We start from the raw sequence: 19,638 nt of genomic DNA, 5'->3' as shown, positions 1-19,638 counted from the left end.
TTATGAGGCGCTTCATTCTTTTAGCAAGTAACACACTGTAGCGTTCAGATCCTTGAGACCAGGAGGCTTCACATTGTGCTAAATGATGTCGAGCTTTATGAGCTGACCATGGCCGAGGGGGATTAAGATGCAGCCACATGAGCAGTGTAGTTTGTCAGATTTTTCTCAGAACAGTTATCGAATAAAGATGAAGTTACAAATGAGAACAGCATGCTGATTAGAGTGTCAGTTATTAATCCAACAAAATATAACGACAATACTATATGTTATTAGTATAATTCACGTGTTTCAAGGTGACAATAATGAAGCCATCGACTTGAACAGATTGAAACATTTTTATCTCAGTGAATTAAGGCTTTTTTGATATCTGTTTTGAGGTGAACTAATTTTTTTCACAGTTGTTTGCCTGAAAGTATTTGGGGAAAGGAGGAATTCCCTGCAGAACCATATTCCAGATTCCCACCAGCATTTAAGCCTTGTGCGACTTCATTAACCTTCAGACACGTAGAGTGAAGTTACTCTTTCAGTTCCCTGTTTCACGCTTCTTTAAAAATAGAAAAAATAGTTATTCATCTGTGAAAAGATAAGACTTTCCTAGTATTTCAAAACAGATGCTTTTTCAAAGCTACTTACAGAAAGTGCTAATTACATTCCGTGTTGAATAGCTTTTAAAAGGCACAATGTCCAAATACTGATATGGGAATTTAAAAACTAGTTTTCTTTTCATACATGTTACCTGTAGTGATGTTTTTTCATGCAGCTGAACGGATGAAAAGGGAGATACTTAAGAAGAGGACCTGGAAAATGATATAAAAAATTAAATCTCTTTAGGTTTAAAAATTTAAATCTCTTCTTTCTTAAGAAGACTCTAACCTTGTGGTGGTTCTGACTGTCTTTCCAGAGTCTGCTGTGACTGCAGTGGCTGTTAATGCATCAGCTCGAACTCCAAGAAGAGGTCAGAACAGGAATACACGTACTTCAAAGCAAATTGATACCGATACAAAAGTTATTGAAGTCCTTTGTAAAGAGCATGATTGTAATTTAGATGAGGTAATGCCTGTGTTTTAAAGTCTGTCAGATCTTGCTGCTAAACCCCATCTGGAATATGCATTTATTTAAACGGTCTTTTTAAACCTCAGTAGTTGTGCTTGCTTGACTATTCCCTCAGGTTCAGTAATGAAGGTATTCTACCATTCTCTAGTTTCTCTGGTAGGTAGTTGAAAAGAAACAACAAAGCCCTTTGGGTATGGGTGGTAACTTTTTGCCAGGGAAACCGAACTGTGAAGAACACAGTACACAGTTAGCCGCTGATCACAGCCTGTAGCGTGTGGACGCGAGGCTGTTCTGATGGGGTTTCACAGCTGCATCCCATGATGAGAAGATGTACACAACCAGCACGTTGCTTCTGCATGGGATCTTAAAGACCCCATCCCCCTTTTCCTTCACAGATAAATCTATTCCTGTATAAAAAGGACTGGGTTTTTTTGAATATCCAAGTAGATGATGGAATTAGAAATCCAAGAGGGCTGGGAAGAGTGCAGTTCTTCCCCAGTTCAGTCATTTAATGTTCTAACAGTGGATTATGTGCTGCATGATTACATACCAATATATTTTGGATACGTAGGCAATTTGATTTTCTCTTCATTGAAAACAAAACACAGTGCATTACAGAAGTGTCTCATTTAGTTTCTTGTTAAAGACATGAAAGCAGTGTATGTATGGCTGCCTCTGTGTGTTGGTAATGTTATGTTTTTTCTTTTTTTAGGTCAAAAATGTGTATTTCACAAGCTTTATTCCTTTCTTGAATTCTATTGGTATTGTAGCTTCAAATGGATTGCCAGAGGTAATTTAAGACAGTTCAACAACAGTGCTTCACTTCATGCCAAATTACTTAAGATTCTCTTTACACATTGATGAAGTTCTAATAGGTTCTTCTAAAACTGTATAGCAGTATGCATTGTTTTCCAGGAATGTGGCTTAGCAGGGATTCCAGTATTCACGGAGTATATTTAGCTTTTACATTTGAATTTAATAAATTAATTTCCCGAGGCTGAACCAGTGCTTTTGCTCAAAGGAAAACATGGCATAAGAGTTGCATGTCCTTGATCTTTGTGAGGCCCTTAGTCTAAAATACAGCCATTACAATATCAAATCTCTGAAGTCAGTCTATAAATGCATACAGTCTTAAATTACACACCTTAATTTAAATATAATTGAGACGTGTTCTTGTAGTCATGTTGGAGAGATATCCAAAAGATTAGTCTCAGTTTCACAGCTGGCAGAGTTTGGACTTCTGTGTCCGTACAGAAGTACTCTCACCTTCCTGAGCTGTGGCCTGGATGCAGCAGACTGCATCTGTGCAATCGCATGCAAGACTGAGCCTTAGTAAGTAATTTCTTGCAATGTATTCACATCCATCATTTTTAAAAGAGTAGGTTTAGTTTTGTGTCAGCAGTAGGTGTTGTAACCTGAAAATAAGTATCTCTGAACCTTATCAAACTGAAGGTCTGCAAGATTCAGCCAAGTATATGTTCTGTTCAGTTTCATAGTGTGCTGGGTGGGGGACAAAATACAAGACCCACTAAAGATCTTCATCTCTTCCAAAATGAATTTCAGGGTATCAGCAGTCTGTTTAGACTTTTAGTGTGTGGATATATGTAGCTGGGAAACCCTGTATGAATTTACAGGCAAAGGTCATTATACAGCTTATTCTCAAATCTATGAGGGTTCTTATCCAAGGCTCCTTAATTTAGGCATAGTATCAGAATTATCAGTCTAAGACTCTGCTGGTGAAAAATGTATAAAATGATGCATTTGAAGAAAAATCCAGTCACACAGTCCTTGCTCCTGAAACTCGAGTGCTTGAGGGGATGTTCTAAAACAAAGCAGAAAGTTACAGCTGTATGTCAGAGGTAGTCAGTTCATATAGGTAATCCAACTAACCATGAGTCATAGCTGAGATCATCAGTACAATAGCTAATAATATGGGACATATAAATTGACTTTCATTTTCATTAAAAACCACTGAGTTTTTGATAAATTTTAATGTTGTTTCCAAAACAAGAAAAACTTTATGAGGCTTAATGTTGGCATTTCATGTGTCTTCACTGTGTGTTTGATGGTCAGGATTTATGAACTGATGAATAGATTGATTCAGAACTCTTACTTTTGGCTGAAGGTTTTTTCCTGTTTAGCCCAATACAGTCATTTTGTTTAAGAGCTGCTGTTTTTTTCAGTGAGAATCTGAAGTTTCTAGAAGTTTATGAAATACTGAAATATTTAGACAAAAAGGACACATAAGCCTTTAGGAAGATAACGAAAAGTGAAAGGAACTTTTAAAATGAAACAAGTAAAATGATAATAGGAATCTAAAGATAATAATTGATTTAATAGTCCTAATCTCAAAATTTTAACCATGAGATCTGTTTGGAGCAAATTGATTTGGCCACGGTAAAAGAAGAGGTTGAGGAGCAAAGCTGTGTAGGAGGTATTTGCAACTTGCTTGTTTTTGGGACTGGGAGGGGACTAATTTAGGTTCATATACACTGTTGTCTGTTTTTATAGCAGGAGTTTGCTAGAGCACAGCCTCATTTAGTATGTTTAAAGGCTCAAGAAACATATAATTGAGGTGCCTACCTACTTCTGCAGGAGCACAGCAGCAGATTTGAAGTTGAGGCTAGTCTTTGGCCCTGATAGAAAAATTTCAGACTTCCAGTTAGTCACTCAAAATAAAAAAAAAACCAAAAAAAACCCCAAAAACACAAACCAAAAAAAACCCCAAACAAGAACAAACAAACCAACTGAACAACAAAAACCAGCAACAAACTTTTCCATGCAAAATGGTCATATTGGTATGGGATGTAATCAACTGAAAAACTTTTAACAGTAATTTAAGAAACAAGAAAGTGGATATGAAGTAACGGCCTGTCTCTTGAAAACTATACCGCTACAAATACTAATGTGGAATGGGGAAATTCTTCTTACACTCAGAACAAGAGGGTTTGAATTTGGGTCTTGGCCTTCATCTCCAAACCAGCACCAAACAGGCACCTAGTGAATTCTTTGGCAGCTATTCTAAAGACACTCATGCTACATTTCCTGCTCTTAGAGACACTTTTTTCTTCTGCAAGGAAAGATTTCAAAGCCTGGAAGCATTAGTTTGGCTTGCAGGTCTGTGTCTCCCACTGTAGCAATTTTTAGCTCTTTTACAGAGTCAATACCTACATTTCTTCAAAAAAGTCTCATGATCTTGGATTTTCTCTTCTAAAAGATTATCTTTGCATGTGGGAATGATAATTTTCCTCTGGGTATGTTTCAACTATTTGTGTGAGAAGTGACTTTGTAATCTCCAAGGTCATTCTCTTAGCATTTTAACATTGTGTTCATGAGGTAGGATTGGCTTATATTATTCAGTAAATTGTCAAACTTGTTCCTATAAAGTTTTTTTCAATGTTTTTTGAGGTTGAGGTTCTCTCAAAACAGTATGATGAGCTCTATCTCAACAACAAAGATATAGATGCAAGATTATTTCTGGATCATGATGAAACTCTACAGCCTGATATCATAGCACGGTAATATTTCCATTTACTAATTCAATTTTAGAATAGAAAATGTGAACTTGTGTTGATTTCTCCCTTTGTCCCCCTGCTGTGTGTTCTAAAAGGAGATCTCTGTATCCTGTTGATCTCCTAGATTTGCAGTTCAGCTAAGATATTTCTGGCAACCCCAGCCTTGCTTTACATTATAGCTCAAATAATTAGAAACATATGACTGTGACTCTACCTAAAGTGATTTGGAAGCTCTCCTGTAATTCTTGCTCTGTGCAAGCCCCTGTTGTCTGGGGGAAGCTGAGGAATCATGAGGAGGAGGCCAAGATCACGTCATGCTAGATATGCCCAAGGCAGTGTTACGGCTCTGGGGCCAGCTTGCGTGGAATGGCTTGGGTTCTCACTGTCCCCCTCCTTCCTAAAACCGGCCGGTGGCATTTGGAAGCTGCCTGCTGGGAGTGGTCCTCAGGCCATTCTGACTTCTGTACCCACAAATTGTTTGGGGAATGGTAGTTTGCATGGGACAGAACTACGCCACGGATGGTTTTGCAGAATGAACAGGTGAATATCAGTGCCCGGGCACACTCCCTGGTGCTGTTCAGTAATACAGATGTATTTGAATTCTTCTAGTCATGCTCTTAAATTCCGGCGGTCCCTGGCAATTCAACATTTCCATAACTTTACCTAATATAAGATCACAGTGTGAGTGTGATTTTATGCTAGAAAAATGCTTAGTTTTAAAATGGGATTAAAATGGAGCTAATACCAGCTGTATGTATAAATGAAGTTGCTATGAATAGAATTTTAGAAAAAAAATGAAGTTGGAGGGGAACTTTGGAGGTCTAGTCCAACATCCTGCTCAAAGCAGATATACTTGGGAATTTAAATTACATTGTTCTAACAACTGGAGTAATTGGATGTCTAGATCTTCTAAAAATGTGTTCCACAGGGTTTTTTTCTGCAGATTAATGAGTATAGAAAACATTATTTTTTGAATTACGTTAGTACTTCATAAGTTTGTTTTCCATTTCTGTAGCTCACAGTTGGAGAGGACACCACTAAAAAACAATCCAGATGAAGAGCTTAATCTTATACTTCCACAGACTCCTGTTCGGTATGAGTTTTAAGCTGTGTTCTTTTGTTTAATATCCTAACTAGAAATGTTCATCTTTAGAGTAGCTGTTTCAATTTTAAAGCAACTGTTTTGGTTTTCAATAAACAGACTGTAGTTCTGGTCACTAATGAGCAGTAAACATGTACTGAGGGGTGCTGAGTGCCCTCAGTTCCTGGTGAGGTCGTTGGAAAACAGAAAAAGCTTTTTATTGAGTTATCTTAAGAAGTGCAAGATGTCTGTAAAATAAATCACTGTATTAGTTCTTACGTGAATGTAACTTTATACTTCCAGTAACTTATGTCTGCTATACTTCTATCTTCCTTTCCCATCTTTTCTCTTCCTCTGTGTCTTCTGGCTTCCTTTCCTGATACCAAATTGTATATGTACGCACATTTCTTCTTCCATGATCTTATCTTGTTCTTCTTAGTATTGTTTTTTTCTGTATGAGAAGATTAACATTTTGGAGTAGCAACAGTTTTTTTTTCCTGTATTGGAAAGGATGAACATTTCAGAGTGCCAACATATTTTGTTCTTTTGGGAAAATGGACAGACACAGTAGAAATGAGGTATTGGAGATTTTCACCTACAATCAAATGCAGAAAAACTGCAAGCTTTAATTCAGTTAACCAAAGGAAAGGAGATTTGCATGTACCATTTTTCCCTTATGCTACATCATTTTTTGTCAAAATCACTATGGTTTCAGCTGATGGTGCTTAGAAATTCCTGGACACTCAAGAACCAGCCAACTGTGTCACTGCAATGCCATGTCCTGTGTGGGCAAACAGAGAAGTGTTCATGCAGGCAGTCATTCTTAAGTTGTCAGGTTTAATAAAATCAGATGTTCTTGTTCCATGCTTGCTGTATAAATGCCTTTCATTATAGCATGCTGTAGAGATGAGAGAAGTTAAAATATTGTACCCTTAATTATTACTTCAGTTTTTTCAAATAAGTAAAACCATTTTTATTAAAAATACTCTGCAGTGTTTATATGCTTGTGGAAGAATGAATTAGAGTCTGGGCTTTTGCATCCAGTATAAATCTACTAAATGCCATACGCAGAAACTAATTGTTTTCTAGCCAACAGAGCAGTAAGATTCTGAAAAGCTTCTTCATAAATACTATAAAAGGAGGCATGCAGTTGAGATAGATATTGATCAGTATATGAAAGAACTTTTAATTGCCTGTGACAGCAAAAGGTTTTATTTGATTGCCTTAGTGGTACCTTTTAATCTTATGCTTCAAATCTGTAACTGCCAGTGATGCTTTTTTAGCCATAAAGGCAAAAGTTTGCCTTTTGGTTCCCGGACTGAATGTGCGGTATCAGGAACTGGTCTATCTGTAACATGCAGTGTATTTAACAAGAAGGTGATTGAGAACAAATCCTGTTCTTGACAAATACAGATAGTTTGTTATTGTCAGTTTTCAGTTATATGCGCATTTGAAAAGCCCGCCAACACTGTGAAAGATGCTTCGTTAAAGTTCTTAACATGCAAGTCTTACTAAGAAAGTCCAGGAGCACCAATTTTCCGCATTGCTAAATATTTAAAATGTGCTAAACCAACTCTGATCTTGAGAGGGTGTCTAATGAGATATTTAGATTCTCTCCATCCACACTTGGGATCTTCTCTGAGGTTTCGAAAACATGCCATTTAAGACAGTCCAAGTGAAGGCTCATTTACTAGCAGTGACTTATTTGGGCTGTAGTAACTGTTTTTCATCAAGCCACAGAACTGTCACTAGATGGCAGTAAAACTTTGATCAAGAGCGTAAAGTGGAAGGTGTATCTAACTCTCCCTGCATTAGGTAGAACCCCTTATAGATTATGTTGAAAGCACCAGACTTACTAGTTTGAATCATCTTATAATATCTTATTTCTGGACCTAGACACTTAGGATCTGCTCTAAAGCCCCCTGAAATTGGTGAGGGTCGAATAATTTTCATGAGAGGATTTGTGTCTGGTCATTTATACAGAAAGCAGTAGATACATTGGGTCTAAGTAATAGTTCAGAGCATAGTGAGAATGGGTTGTGTGTTTTCGTGTTTTCCATTGTCCTTGTGCTTTTCCTCATCACTAGCAGAGTGTTGGTAAAATCACTTCTACCAAAACCGTCTAAAAAGTAGATCAAAGAAAAATGCATCTTCGCACTCCTGCAGTTGTAGTGACTGAACATATTTTTCTTCTTTCTCTACTTATTTTCTGAGTGATATGAGCCAAACTGAGGTTAAATAGCACAGAAATTTAAAACAAACAAGCAACCAAAAAACATAATGAGAAAAAATCAGAAAGTAACAATACTACTGGAAGAAGCAAACTGTTTCTTACATGTTAGGAGAGAAATTATTATACTAACCTTTCTAAAAGAATAGAAACTTAATGCTATTGCTTAATACACACCTTGAAATACGTTTTAAAAAAAGCCAGGATACATTAGTGCTTATGGATATACAGATATATTATTAGTTCTGTGTGTAATCTTCTTGTCCTGTATGACAAGATCATTACTGTTCTTATTTTTCCAACTATAGATATTACAATCACCTTCTGGATAATACATGCTATTTGAGAAACGGTCATGTTCTGGTATCTTAAAATAATGATCTTTCTGAAACTCAGAAAAATGTTTGTCATCAGGATTTCATTTCTAGAAGAGAAACTGAAAAATGCTTTCTTCAGAGAGATACGCATTCACCCTAACAAGGCATTTAACTGTGGAATAAACAGGATCCTGTGCACTTGGCTAAAGCATATTCTTAATTCTTTAAATTATTACAGCTTTTCTGAAATAACTGTTGTTACTGCAGTTAGCTTTAGTAGTTTTCTATGTTAAGGCATTTGATATGAATCAATGGATATTACTTGTAGTTTTGAATCTGGTTTTAGCAATAAAATTTGTAGGCATTGAGTAGCGATACGAAGAGTTTTGATGTCAGTATTTTTTGGTTTTACTTTACTCTGTACCTGTAAAATAATGCAAATAAGATCATACATGGAGGCATACTTCAATACTTCAGTATATTCAAGTTCATAGGATAGTTTGGGTTGGAAGGGACCTTTAAAGGCCATCTAGTTCCAGCCCCCTGCAATGGGCAGGGACATCTTCAACTAGATCAGGTTGCTCAGAGCCCCGTCCAACCTGACCTTGAATGTTTCCAGGAATGGGGCATCTACCACCTCTCTGGGCAGCCTGTTCCAGTGTTTCAGCACCCTCATTGGGAAAGTTTCTTCCTTACATCCAGTCTAAATCTGCCCTCGTTTAGTTTAAAACCATTACCCCTTGTCCTATCACAACAGGCCTTGCTAAAATCTTTGTCCCTGTCTTTCTTGTAAGCCCCCTTTCAGTAGCGAAAGGCTGCAATAAGGCTTCCCCGGAGCCTTCTCTTCGCCAGGCTGAACCCCAACCCTCTCAGCCTGGCCTCACAGGGAAAGTGTTCCAGCCCGCCGATGGTTTTTGTGGCCCTCCTCTGGACCTACTCCAACAGGTCCAGGTCTTTCCTGGACTGGGAAATTCAGATCTGGACGCGGTTTTCCAGGCGAGATCTCCCCAGAGCAGAGCAGAGGGGGGAGGATGCCCTCCCTCGACCTGCCGGCCTCACTTCTTGATGCAGCCCAGGACACGCTTGGCTTTCTGGGCTGCGAGCGCACGTTGCCGGCTCGTGTCCAGCTTTTCACCCGCCAGTATCCCCCAAGTCCCCCTCCGCAGGGCTGCTCTCAGTTCCTGTGTTGATACCGGGGGTTGCCCTGATTCGGGGACCAGGGACCTTGCACTTGTACTTGTTTGACCCTCACGAGGTTCGCGTCGGCCCACTGCTGGCGCTTGTACTGGTCCCGCTGGATGGGATCCTCAGGCGTGTCAACCGCACCACTCAGCCTGGAGCCATCTGCAAACTGGCTGAGGGCGCACTCGATCCCGCCGTCTCTGACGTGGACGAATATATTAAACAGGACTTGTCCCAAGTTAATAAAGTGTTATTCGTGTTTTTTATCTACTTTTCGTCAAGACAATAAAGAATTTTGTTCTACTTTTTTTTTTTTTTTTTTAAGAAGATATTGTTTGTATTTCTTGGAAACGCTGAAAAATCTCTTTAATGTCCACGTCCCTTCCCACACCCATAATACTTAAAAGGATTTTATATCTAAGATTTTCTAACCTAGCTATGGATACAGCAGGTAGAATAAGGATTACAGAAGTTTTAGCTTTTCTATTGGAAATAGAAGGAATTGGAATTAAAATAAGAATTTAAGTTTTAATATGACTTTTGGGTTCAGATCCAGGGAGGGAGAAGGCTTTATTTTCATGCCATTGCCAATAGGAACGTTGACAGCTCTGCCTCTGAAAAATGTGGGTTTTTCAAAGCTTCTACGTTAAGAAGGCTGTATTTTCTTGTGACTGTTGTACTTTAATACAACTTTCTTACTACATTGTGAACAGGTGACTTAAAACGTGGAAGCTGTCTTCATTTACCAGTCGTTTGTATTATTTTTGTACAATAGCAAGAGTGGTTTTTTGTTTGGGAGTTGCTTGATATAACTGACTACTTTCACATACAAGGATACTTTAATACAACTTTCTTACTACATTGTGAACAGGTGACTTAAAACGTAAAAGCTGTCTTCATTTACCAGTCGTTTGTATTATTTTTGTACAATAGCAAGAGTGGTTTTTTGTTAGGGAGTTGCTTGATATAACTGACTACTTTCACATACAAGGATTGCAATTCCACCATTTTATTGCTTTTTGAAGTGCTTGTTAATGTTTATTACTCAATTTATGTTCTTTTGGTTGTTTACTTATGGATTATAATCATTGTAATAATGAGAAGATTAGATTAATTAGATTATTAAAATTCACAATGGTTAACACAGGACAACGTTTTTTCCCAGCAGGTTGTTTGATAACTAAGTTAAGAACTAAAATCCTAATTATTTTTTTATGTTCAGTTTCCAGAAACTGTCAAGCCAACCTTAATGTTTATTATACATTTTATTGTATTTTCCAGAGCTGCAATGAATAACATTCAGCAACTGATGATGATTTTAAACTCGACACCTGATAAACCGTCTGATACTCTCATAATGTATTTCAATGTAAGTGACTGGAGGGAAGATTTGTGAAGGTTTCTTGGAATTATCACTGAAGTAAAATGTACATATGGAGATCTGACACACACGTTTTGGGAACTCCTTTATCAACAACCATTTTTTAAGAAGTACATTTTAATTGGGATGGTTTAAACGTAATTAATCGTTTGAGAGCACTTCTATCTAACTGATGTGTACTGAAACCTGATAAGGTCTTAAATATTTTTGTTACTGCACTAAATATTAAGGTTTGTTTATCTACATATCAGATGGAAAAAGAAAGGGATATAAAAGAGAGACAAAGAAGACAAGGAGGATGTACTCACAGAGGATTTCTTGTGTCCACATTGAGCAACTTAATCATATTTCTAACTTTAAAGATATTAACATTGGTGACACTGCTCACATATTAGTTGGGTTAGTTGCAGCTAGTTGCATCTAAGACATGAAGTTGTAGTTACTGCAAATTGTTGAACAGATACAATGTTTCTGTCTTTTTTAAATACTCCACTTTTATTTATACTAATGAGCTGATTGAGAGATGTTACAAAGTGAAGCAGGACTAATGTGATTAAGTCATTAAAATGTTTTTGAAGTAAAATGTCCTTTCCTTCCCTTGCCCTCCTTTCTGTACTTTATTAGAATTGCACAGTGAACCCAAAGGATAGTATCCTGAAAAGAGTGGAAACTCTTGACCACATCTTCAAAAAGAAATTTGCTGAAGCTGTTGGACAGGGCTGTGCTGAAATTGGCTCACAGGTAACTAGCATTTTGTTCTAGTATTACTCATTTGAACTCTGTTGGTACTAGCTAATGTGAGACCTGACTTTTTGACTGTCCTTCAGTGCAGATCAGCAATGGTAAAAAGTAACAATATTCTTTTCAATGTGAGGAATGGACCTGTATTTTTTTCTAAAGCTCTGCAAAGATAGTATTCAACAAATTGCTCTTAATATATAAGGAGCAATAGGAACTAGGTGGAAATATGCTGGAAATACTTTCATGAAGAATGGGGAAATTGCTGAGCAAAATACATTTAGTTAGTATATTTTCCAAAAAACAGAAATGTCCTGAATCATTAAAACATGAGAGTCTACCTGTTGTAGTCTGTTAAAACTTCTTGTTATATTCTTGAATTTCTTCTTTTTTAACAGAGATATAAGCTTGGAGTACGTCTATATTACAGAGTAATGGAGTCTATGCTAAAGTCGGTAAGTTTAGTACTGGTAGCTTAGTACTGGCATTGTGTTTACAAATACTAAGAATAGTCACAATTTTGGTTTGATTTATATGTTTCAGGAGGAAGAGCGCCTTTCGGTGCAGAATTTCAGGTATGTGCCCCTAACTTGCTATTAAAGTTTGCTATTTTAGTGTTAGGACAAGTATTAATAACTTTCTTTTTCCTTAGCAAACTTCTGAACGATAACGTCTTCCACACATCTCTGCTGGCATGTGCTGTTGAGGTTGTCATGGCTACATATGGCAGTAAGTTGTATCTAAAGTGCTAAATAGCATTGTTATTTATTGATAATTATTGCCATTTGTTCTAATATATAAAATACAGTAAATAGCAAAAAAAAAAAAAAAAGTGCTCAGAGAAGTTTCTGAACTAGCAATGGTTCAAGAAATACAAAAAGGAAAAAATGTAAGAAGTGAAAGGATGTAGTACTCTTGATAATACTAGTCTGTCTTCCCTGCAGGAAATGCTTCACAGAGTGATGGTACCAGTGCTGAAACAGACTTGTCTTTCCCATGGATTCTCAACGTATTTGATTTAAAATCTTTTGACTTCTACAAGGTGATTGAAAGCTTTATTAAAGCGGAGCCAAGCCTAACGAGGGAAATGATAAAGCATCTAGAACGCTGTGAGCATCGAATTATGGAGTCTCTTGCTTGGCAATCTGTAAGTAATACTTTAAAGTAGTATTTGTCCTTGTATAATGTGCATATCTAAAAAAAGGAAATCACATCCAACACTGTAAAATAAGTTGTGGTCTTGCTGAGATTTATTTCTAGCAAAATAAATTACAAGAGCAAAACAAGATTAGTTTTGGCATGTCTTCAGGCTTTGAATAAAAGGGGTGTATAAGAAGAAGTTGACATAGCTCTGCTGATTTATGTGATTGTAAGCCAACATCATTTTACTAGTCTGGCATGAATCATAAGGGTAATACCCTTAAACTATTTTGGTGCCAAAGACAGGCAATAAATTCTATGTTTTTATTTGTAAGTTAATTTTTATCCAGTTGCTATTCCCACTTGGCAATAGGGCCTTAGTTCTGTGCATCTGGTATGTTTGTTAATAGTACTTAAAATGTTGATTCGCATTGTCCTTTGCGCTTCACTCACTTTGGTATTTTTGGATGCCATTAAAATAAAATGCTAGGAGATGGGGTTGTTTTTTTAGGCTGGATTTCATTAAATCAAACATTGTTTCTTGTGTGTTACTTATAAGCCAAAAATATGCTATTAATGCCACAAAACAGGAGACTATAAAGACTGATAATTTTGACCAGAGAGACATCTAGCAACCGTTTAAGAACCCATCTCATATCTTATAATTTTGGGATGTTTAAAAAATACTGTATGCCATAGCTAACGGGATAGTTTAATCATGAAGCAGGTTTTCTTTTCAGGGTAATCTGTGTTTGGTTTGTGTATGACTTCAGAGTGAAGAGTTAACAATTTTCTAGTATGGGTGATACTTTACCAGGCCATGGGGTTACACTGCTGGATTCAAGAGGCACTGTTGTGCCTGAGCAGCAAGAGCCCCATCCATGTTTAGGTTTTTCTAGCTCAGGAGAAGCGTGCTGGCCTCAGGGTTGTATGGAAGCAATTGCCATGTTTCAAGCTGAATCTGGTGGGCAGGCTTGTACCAACCAGCCCTGGCCACTCACTTTTCCTTGCTGACTGTCAATGGGCGCGTGTAGCTCCCTGAATATGCCCTGTTATGAAGGTCACCTCTCTGCTGGGGGAGCCAATTCTTGTGTATCCAGGAAGTATTTTAAGAAGCTTGCAGGCATACAGAAAGTGCTTATTTGAGACTTGTGGCATTCGGAGGACAAAAGGCAGAGGTGCAGATACCCAAGTTTGACTCTACAAGCAAAAAGTGGCTCTTGCTACCTTCCATAGACTGGTTTGAAGTCAGTTTACTGGCCAGCAGTAAGACATATCTACCAGTTTTCTACCCAGTAATTCAGGCACCTCATGCAGATAATCTGATTTGGATTTGGCTTTTCAGACTGGAAGATGCAAAGCAGTGTGTTTTCAAAAATTACAGGTGTAGTTGCAGGCTTTTGTGAAACAAATTATAATGTCAGCAGTAAGCAGAGGGTTATTTCAGGTTTCCAGAGTGCTCTGTTTGGATGCATTTTATTGAATCTATCTTCTTGAGTGGCCAGAGGTATATGTTTGATACTGTGTTGGGGTGGCTTATGTAGCTGATTTTGAATGTTAACAGAATAGTTGAGTTAGAAGGGACCTACAATGATCATCTAGTGCCAGTAAGATATGTAGAGTGGAGCACAGTGGAGGGGCTAAAAAGAAATGAGCAGTACACGTATCCAAGGGCCCTTCTGCTTCATTGACTCGTGTGTCATGACTCACCTGGATGCCCCCAAGCCCTGGACAGCGTACGGGCTCCCGTTGTCACTCGAGGACACAGCCAGGTTACCTCAAAAGCTGAGGGAAGCTGTGGCAGCCGGCTACGGGCAGTTGGAGCCTGGGTGCAGGCACCCTCTGATCCTGCTCTGGCCCCCATTGCCTCCTCCAGCTGCCCAGAGGGGAAAGGCTGCAAGTTGTAAGCAGCAGACTGCATAGTGGTGGCTCAGGAGACGAGGAGGAGTGAAATGTTATGCTAAAATGTCTTTCTGAGTCTCTGGGTGACTGTAGGGAAGGGAAGGACCTGAGGCCCATACATCGTAAGGCTGCAGATAGAAATGCAAAGCCATGAGTCCTCTAGTGCAGAAAATCCACCCATGCCTCACATTTAAATATTGGCTGATTTAGTCTGAAAAGTGTAACTTATTAGCAACAGAAGAAAATGGTTCCATGGCTGACTTGCAAGGCTGTTGAGGTCAGGTGTCCCAGAAGGGTTCAGCTAGTGAAGGAAGGAGGGGTGTTTACCACATTCTTCTGCAGTTCATTACCTGGATATTTTCTCCATGTAACCATGTATAGTGTTTACAAAGTGTCTGCTTAATTAGTAATTCCCCCAAGAAGAGGTAGGCAATTAGAAAAGTGTAGTTCATACCAGTAAATATCTCTTACCTCCAAACACTCGGTAAAGGAGGAGAGAAGATGACTTCTCCTTTGTCAGAAAGAATATTTCATCATAAGTGATTGCTTTGGGATAATTTTAAATAAATTACCTGATAATCCAAAAAAGATGGAATCTCAAGAAGGTTCAAGTTTCCTAATATGGTTAGAGAATGTGTATTTTTCAAAAAGTGTTAAATGAAGAAGAAGAAAAGCATGGAATGAGTAAAGCTTATGCAAAAAAATTCTAGCTTGGTAAATAAGAATAGAAACATCTGAAATACTTTTATTTACTAATATTTGCATAATGCAACTCTGATTCCCCCAATTATTTGCCATGTATTTTTGTTTAGTCCTTACCTTCCCCCACAGGTAGTACATTTCATTACAAGGCTGCTTATCTGCTCCTTGGAAAGTCAGTTCTGTATCCAGTCTTTCCTCATTCTCTGGACCGCTTTAGGAAGTAGGACTTCAACATGAGGTTTGAAGGGGCTGAGCAATTGAATACAGAATAGCTTGAATTTATTGTAGTTTTACTCGTCACAGAGCTTTTGTGAGGAAAAACGCCTTGCATAATTTCCCCGAAGAGAAAAATCTTAAGTGCATCTGACCTTTATCTGACTTTGGAAGCTGTATCGGATGAATGTGAAGGATTCTGTTTCTTACTGGTGTCTGAAGATAATATATCACTCCTTTGTTAGTCATTGTGAATATGTTTATTGCCTTTGCATAGCTAGTGATTTAGTCATCTGTACTTTAGGAAGGAGATTAAACTTTTCTCGGTCATCCTTTCTTTTAATAAAAAAGCATAGCCAGAGGAAATAAAGGGTGGAAAAAAGTTAAAGGTTCTTCTCAATAGCTTTTCATTTTGAAAAGGGGCAAGTGTCCATACTGACTAAATAATATGGAAAGTACTTCCTTTTTCTTAAATCTTTATTGAACCCTAAAGGGAGAAGCCTCATTTATCTACTCAAATATGATTTACCAGTGAGGTTATGATGCTTCCAGATGCAGATTATGTGGAGATCAGTTTAGAATATGTTAATAACGCTTCATAATTTTTATTGACAAAGTAGAAATACACCATGCCATATTTTTTCTTTACTGTAGAATGTTTGTGCTTCATCTCACTACAGTATTTTGGCCACTATCTCAATTTTGTAACTTTAGATCAAGGGAACTGAAATTACAAGCAAAGTATTAGATTTCTTTCATACTGCTGCTTAGAGAATGCGTTTCTTGCAAATGCCTTTTCACATGTACAGTAAGTGAAGAGTGTGGAGCGTATGGATGTTTTAAATCATTACATTTGGTATGCTTAAAATAGTTTTGACCGCGTTACAAAATACTTCTTCTGCAAGCCAGCCTTTGGTGGGCCAGAGATGAGATGCACGAAGGCCTTCTGCTCCATCATGCTTCAGCTGCCCAGTACTGGGGTAGTGGAAGGGTCTTGTTCTTCTGCGCTGGAGTTGCAGACCAACCACAACCTTGTGCAAAGATAAAGTAATTTATGCCAGCCCAGCAAGGCAGGTTAGAGAAAGAAGCACAGTATTGCTTTCCTGGTTAGCTCTACAAGAGGGTAAAGTGGTCTGTTGTTAACTTGTCCACATGAGCACTAGGAGTCCAAGGGGTATTCCTTGTAGGACTGCGGTTTTAAAAAGTTATGTGGTAGCTTTTGCTGTTAACAGGGATGAGAGGCAGCTGTGTCACCTTCTACAACCCCACAACGGCCCAGAATGGGGAGGTGCACTGTGGCAGGCTAAAGGGAGTTCAACTGCACTCTGATTTGGTCTGCTAGCTTCAACTGGATTTTTTTTTTGGTGTTTGTTTATGTGGGTGGCACAAAGAGAAGTTGAACCGAAGCTGTTGACACTGCAGCCTTTGGCTGTATTGCTATTTAACACTTGCTATCCTAATTGCTGTTTGTATTTTTCGAAGAAAGAAGGAGCACCAGTATTGATAGGTGGTGTGATTTAGAGGCGTAATGTGGTTTGGAGTTTTAATGGCTGATGAAAGATAAAGATGGCTCTACAGGGTTACTTCTCTTAATATTTAAAATATGATCAGAAGTAGGCAAGTGTGCTTTGCTTTATTTACAACTTCTTCCATGTAGCATCACCTAAACTGTGCTCCATAATGCTTCTCCTTTATCAGCTCCGTCTTCTGCTGGTTTCTGTTGTCAATTTAACATTTGCAATGAAATGTACAGTACTGTTTTTTCACGTACTGTTGATTTAACATAACTCAATGTTTGCAATAAGTATTTGTCAACTATGTAGTTAATGTTTATACTTGGACACCTCATCCCACACCACACACTTCTGTTGGTTTTAAATTACGCAGCTCATTGTGGCAGAAATGCCTTCCTGAGGAAAACCGTATATTCCCAAAGAATATGTATTATTGCATTAATATGACAAATTTACTGAGCTGGAATAACAGCAGACCTACTTCAATTGTGCCATAAGGAAAAAAGTATTAAATAGGTATGTGTAAGATTTGCTTAAAAAGTGTTAGACAAATTCAGCTCAGGATGAAGTTGCAGGAAGTTACAGGTAAGCAAGTACTTCTTAGTACTTTGGGATAGTACAGGCTTAACTGTGCAGCCTCTTAGTCTTTGATTGTCCAAGGACACAGTCATTGTGGAGCTCACCATACTTGAGTGCTCAGTGCCTGTTTCCTTGGATGCAGCATACAATTTCAAATTAGGTTTATGTGCTCCTTGAAAGGAGGAATTGGGCCATCTAGGAATGGGAGTTAGTATATTTTTCTTGTGGTATGTATCCTTCTCAGTAGTGTTTTCTGTTAGGTTTATGTCTGAAGTACTACACCTCTTCTAGAGGTAGGTGTCTACAAGCAGTTTGAAGTCCTGTCTTTGATTTCGATGTCTTAAGTCATTCCTTTTAAAACTGGAATAAGTAGGAATGGTCGTACTGTCAACATTTTATACAATAGGTTACTGGATAAATCGTTTACTGTTGTATTAGAAGAATGCCTCTAAAACCTTGTTCATAGGCAGCCAAGTAAGGCCAGTCAGCAAGGACTGAGTATTGGGGCTGTGTCTGTACTACAGGCCTCAAAGGGACAATAGTTTGGGCTTGGATATCGCCCCACAGTCATCGGTGTTCCACTGGCAATGTGTTCCCTGGCACGTTTTCGCATTTGCCAGCACTCCTCTGGACAATGCCCAGGCAAGATTTGGGGCATGATGCAGCTCGGGGACTATTTTCAACTGCTGGTATGGATTAGAAGCGGAGAAAGGTTAGCTGTGTGGATGCAATCCCTGCTTTGCCGCTTGCCCTCAAGGCCTTAGGACGGGCCATGGCTCGTTGTCTTACTGACTGCAGACGCTCAGCCTCATGAGTGACTTCAGCGGTGGCAAATGAGTCAGGCGTGCCCTCGCTGCCTCTCCTCTAGGCTCCAGGAGTCCTACGTGTTCCTGCACAGCAGCTGGTTTCTCTTGGGAAAGCTAGTGTATGTCAGACATATTCCTTTCATGCCTACCAAATTTCACCTTTCCTTAGATATAGGAATACCTAATTTGTGAACGAGGGCCAGCCTTGGGCGCAAAAAAAAAACCCCCTCGGCTTATTCAGAACGACAGCATTTGCAAGCACGCTCACTGGCAGGGTATGAACCACCTAGGGAACTTCACCAGTGTAAAGACAGGTACCTCAGGAATTGCAGGCATCAGATTGCTCTTTCAGACATCACCCATCTGATGTGATCTTCTGAATTTTAGGCACCTGGTATCCTGTCTCAGCATGGGGGTTGCTATGGACAATGATTTCTAATGTAGAATTCTCTAGGGTTTTTCTTACGGGGGAAAAAGTGTGCTAAGGGTCACCAAATTATACAGTTTCATGTGCTCATCATGCTGCTTTCAAAAAAGTTACGTTAGAAGGGTGCAGCTTTAACCTTAAAGAAGGAACTGAGAATTGATTTGAGGTTTTCTGTCTGTACGTACTAAATATATTTCTGCTTGCATCATGAGTGTGTTCCAGAAGCGTGTCTGATGAGACAGAGGTCACTGCCACCACTGCTGCTTGGCGTGATAGTGCTAAAGGATCATATGGGTTCTGCTGCATGTGCTTTTTTTTTTTTATTTAAGGTCATGACTTAGCTCAGACACTTCAGTTGTCACAGCTGTGGCTGGAAAGCCTTCTGTGATTTTTTGCCTTTATCGTACAAGGTGCATTCTTAGAAGTCTATAAAGTGGTTGATTTTTGGGTATTTGTGAATATACCGTATAACATCATATAAATATATATATGTTTACATGCTTTTTTAGTTTGAGCATATATATACATACACACACTTTAAAATAAATGCATAAATAAAATATGTAAGAGTGCTTCTTCCATGACGTTATAGTACTCTTGAGGATTTTCCTTTTATAGAAATTGTGCTGTGCTTTTAGAGGCTTGAAACTTTTATCTGCCTTAACAGCTGAAGGCAAATTGAAAAACCAGGAAGAATACAGAATGATAGTCTTCACTGTCTGCACCATCACTTTGAAAATCTTCCCTGCCACTCCTATTTATCGTGAAGATGACTTAAGCTGTTATTCATGCTTGGGTGTTACCATCTGAGCATATCAGTTAGGCTATTGGAAGAGAAACCAGAATACCTAAAGCCGA

At 38.5% G+C, this 19,638-nt stretch overlaps 1 protein-coding gene across 3 annotated transcripts in view; it reads left to right on the top strand.

Moving 5' to 3' along the window:
* Window positions 1-19,638, top strand: part of RB1 (RB transcriptional corepressor 1) — an 80,834-nt gene that overhangs the window by 18,470 nt on the left and 42,726 nt on the right. For all 3 annotated transcript variants that reach the window (XM_042805887.1, XM_042805884.1, XM_042805885.1), the window contains exons 8-17: window positions 902-1,050; window positions 1,766-1,843; window positions 4,462-4,571; window positions 5,584-5,661; window positions 10,660-10,747; window positions 11,384-11,500; window positions 11,896-11,952; window positions 12,041-12,072; window positions 12,150-12,226; window positions 12,442-12,644. In XM_042805887.1, coding sequence (XP_042661821.1) covers window positions 902-1,050; window positions 1,766-1,843; window positions 4,462-4,571; window positions 5,584-5,661; window positions 10,660-10,747; window positions 11,384-11,500; window positions 11,896-11,952; window positions 12,041-12,072; window positions 12,150-12,226; window positions 12,442-12,644 — 989 coding nt within the window. The remainder of the gene's footprint in view (window positions 1-901; window positions 1,051-1,765; window positions 1,844-4,461; window positions 4,572-5,583; window positions 5,662-10,659; window positions 10,748-11,383; window positions 11,501-11,895; window positions 11,953-12,040; window positions 12,073-12,149; window positions 12,227-12,441; window positions 12,645-19,638) is intronic.

Source organism: Tyto alba, unplaced genomic scaffold (assembly GCF_018691265.1).
Source record: "Tyto alba isolate M040663 unplaced genomic scaffold, T.alba_DEE_v4.0 Super-Scaffold_45, whole genome shotgun sequence".
Lineage (NCBI taxonomy): Eukaryota > Metazoa > Chordata > Aves > Strigiformes > Tytonidae > Tyto > Tyto alba.
Note: the sequence above shows the minus strand (reverse complement) of the source record. Positions and strands in the feature narration are given on the sequence as shown.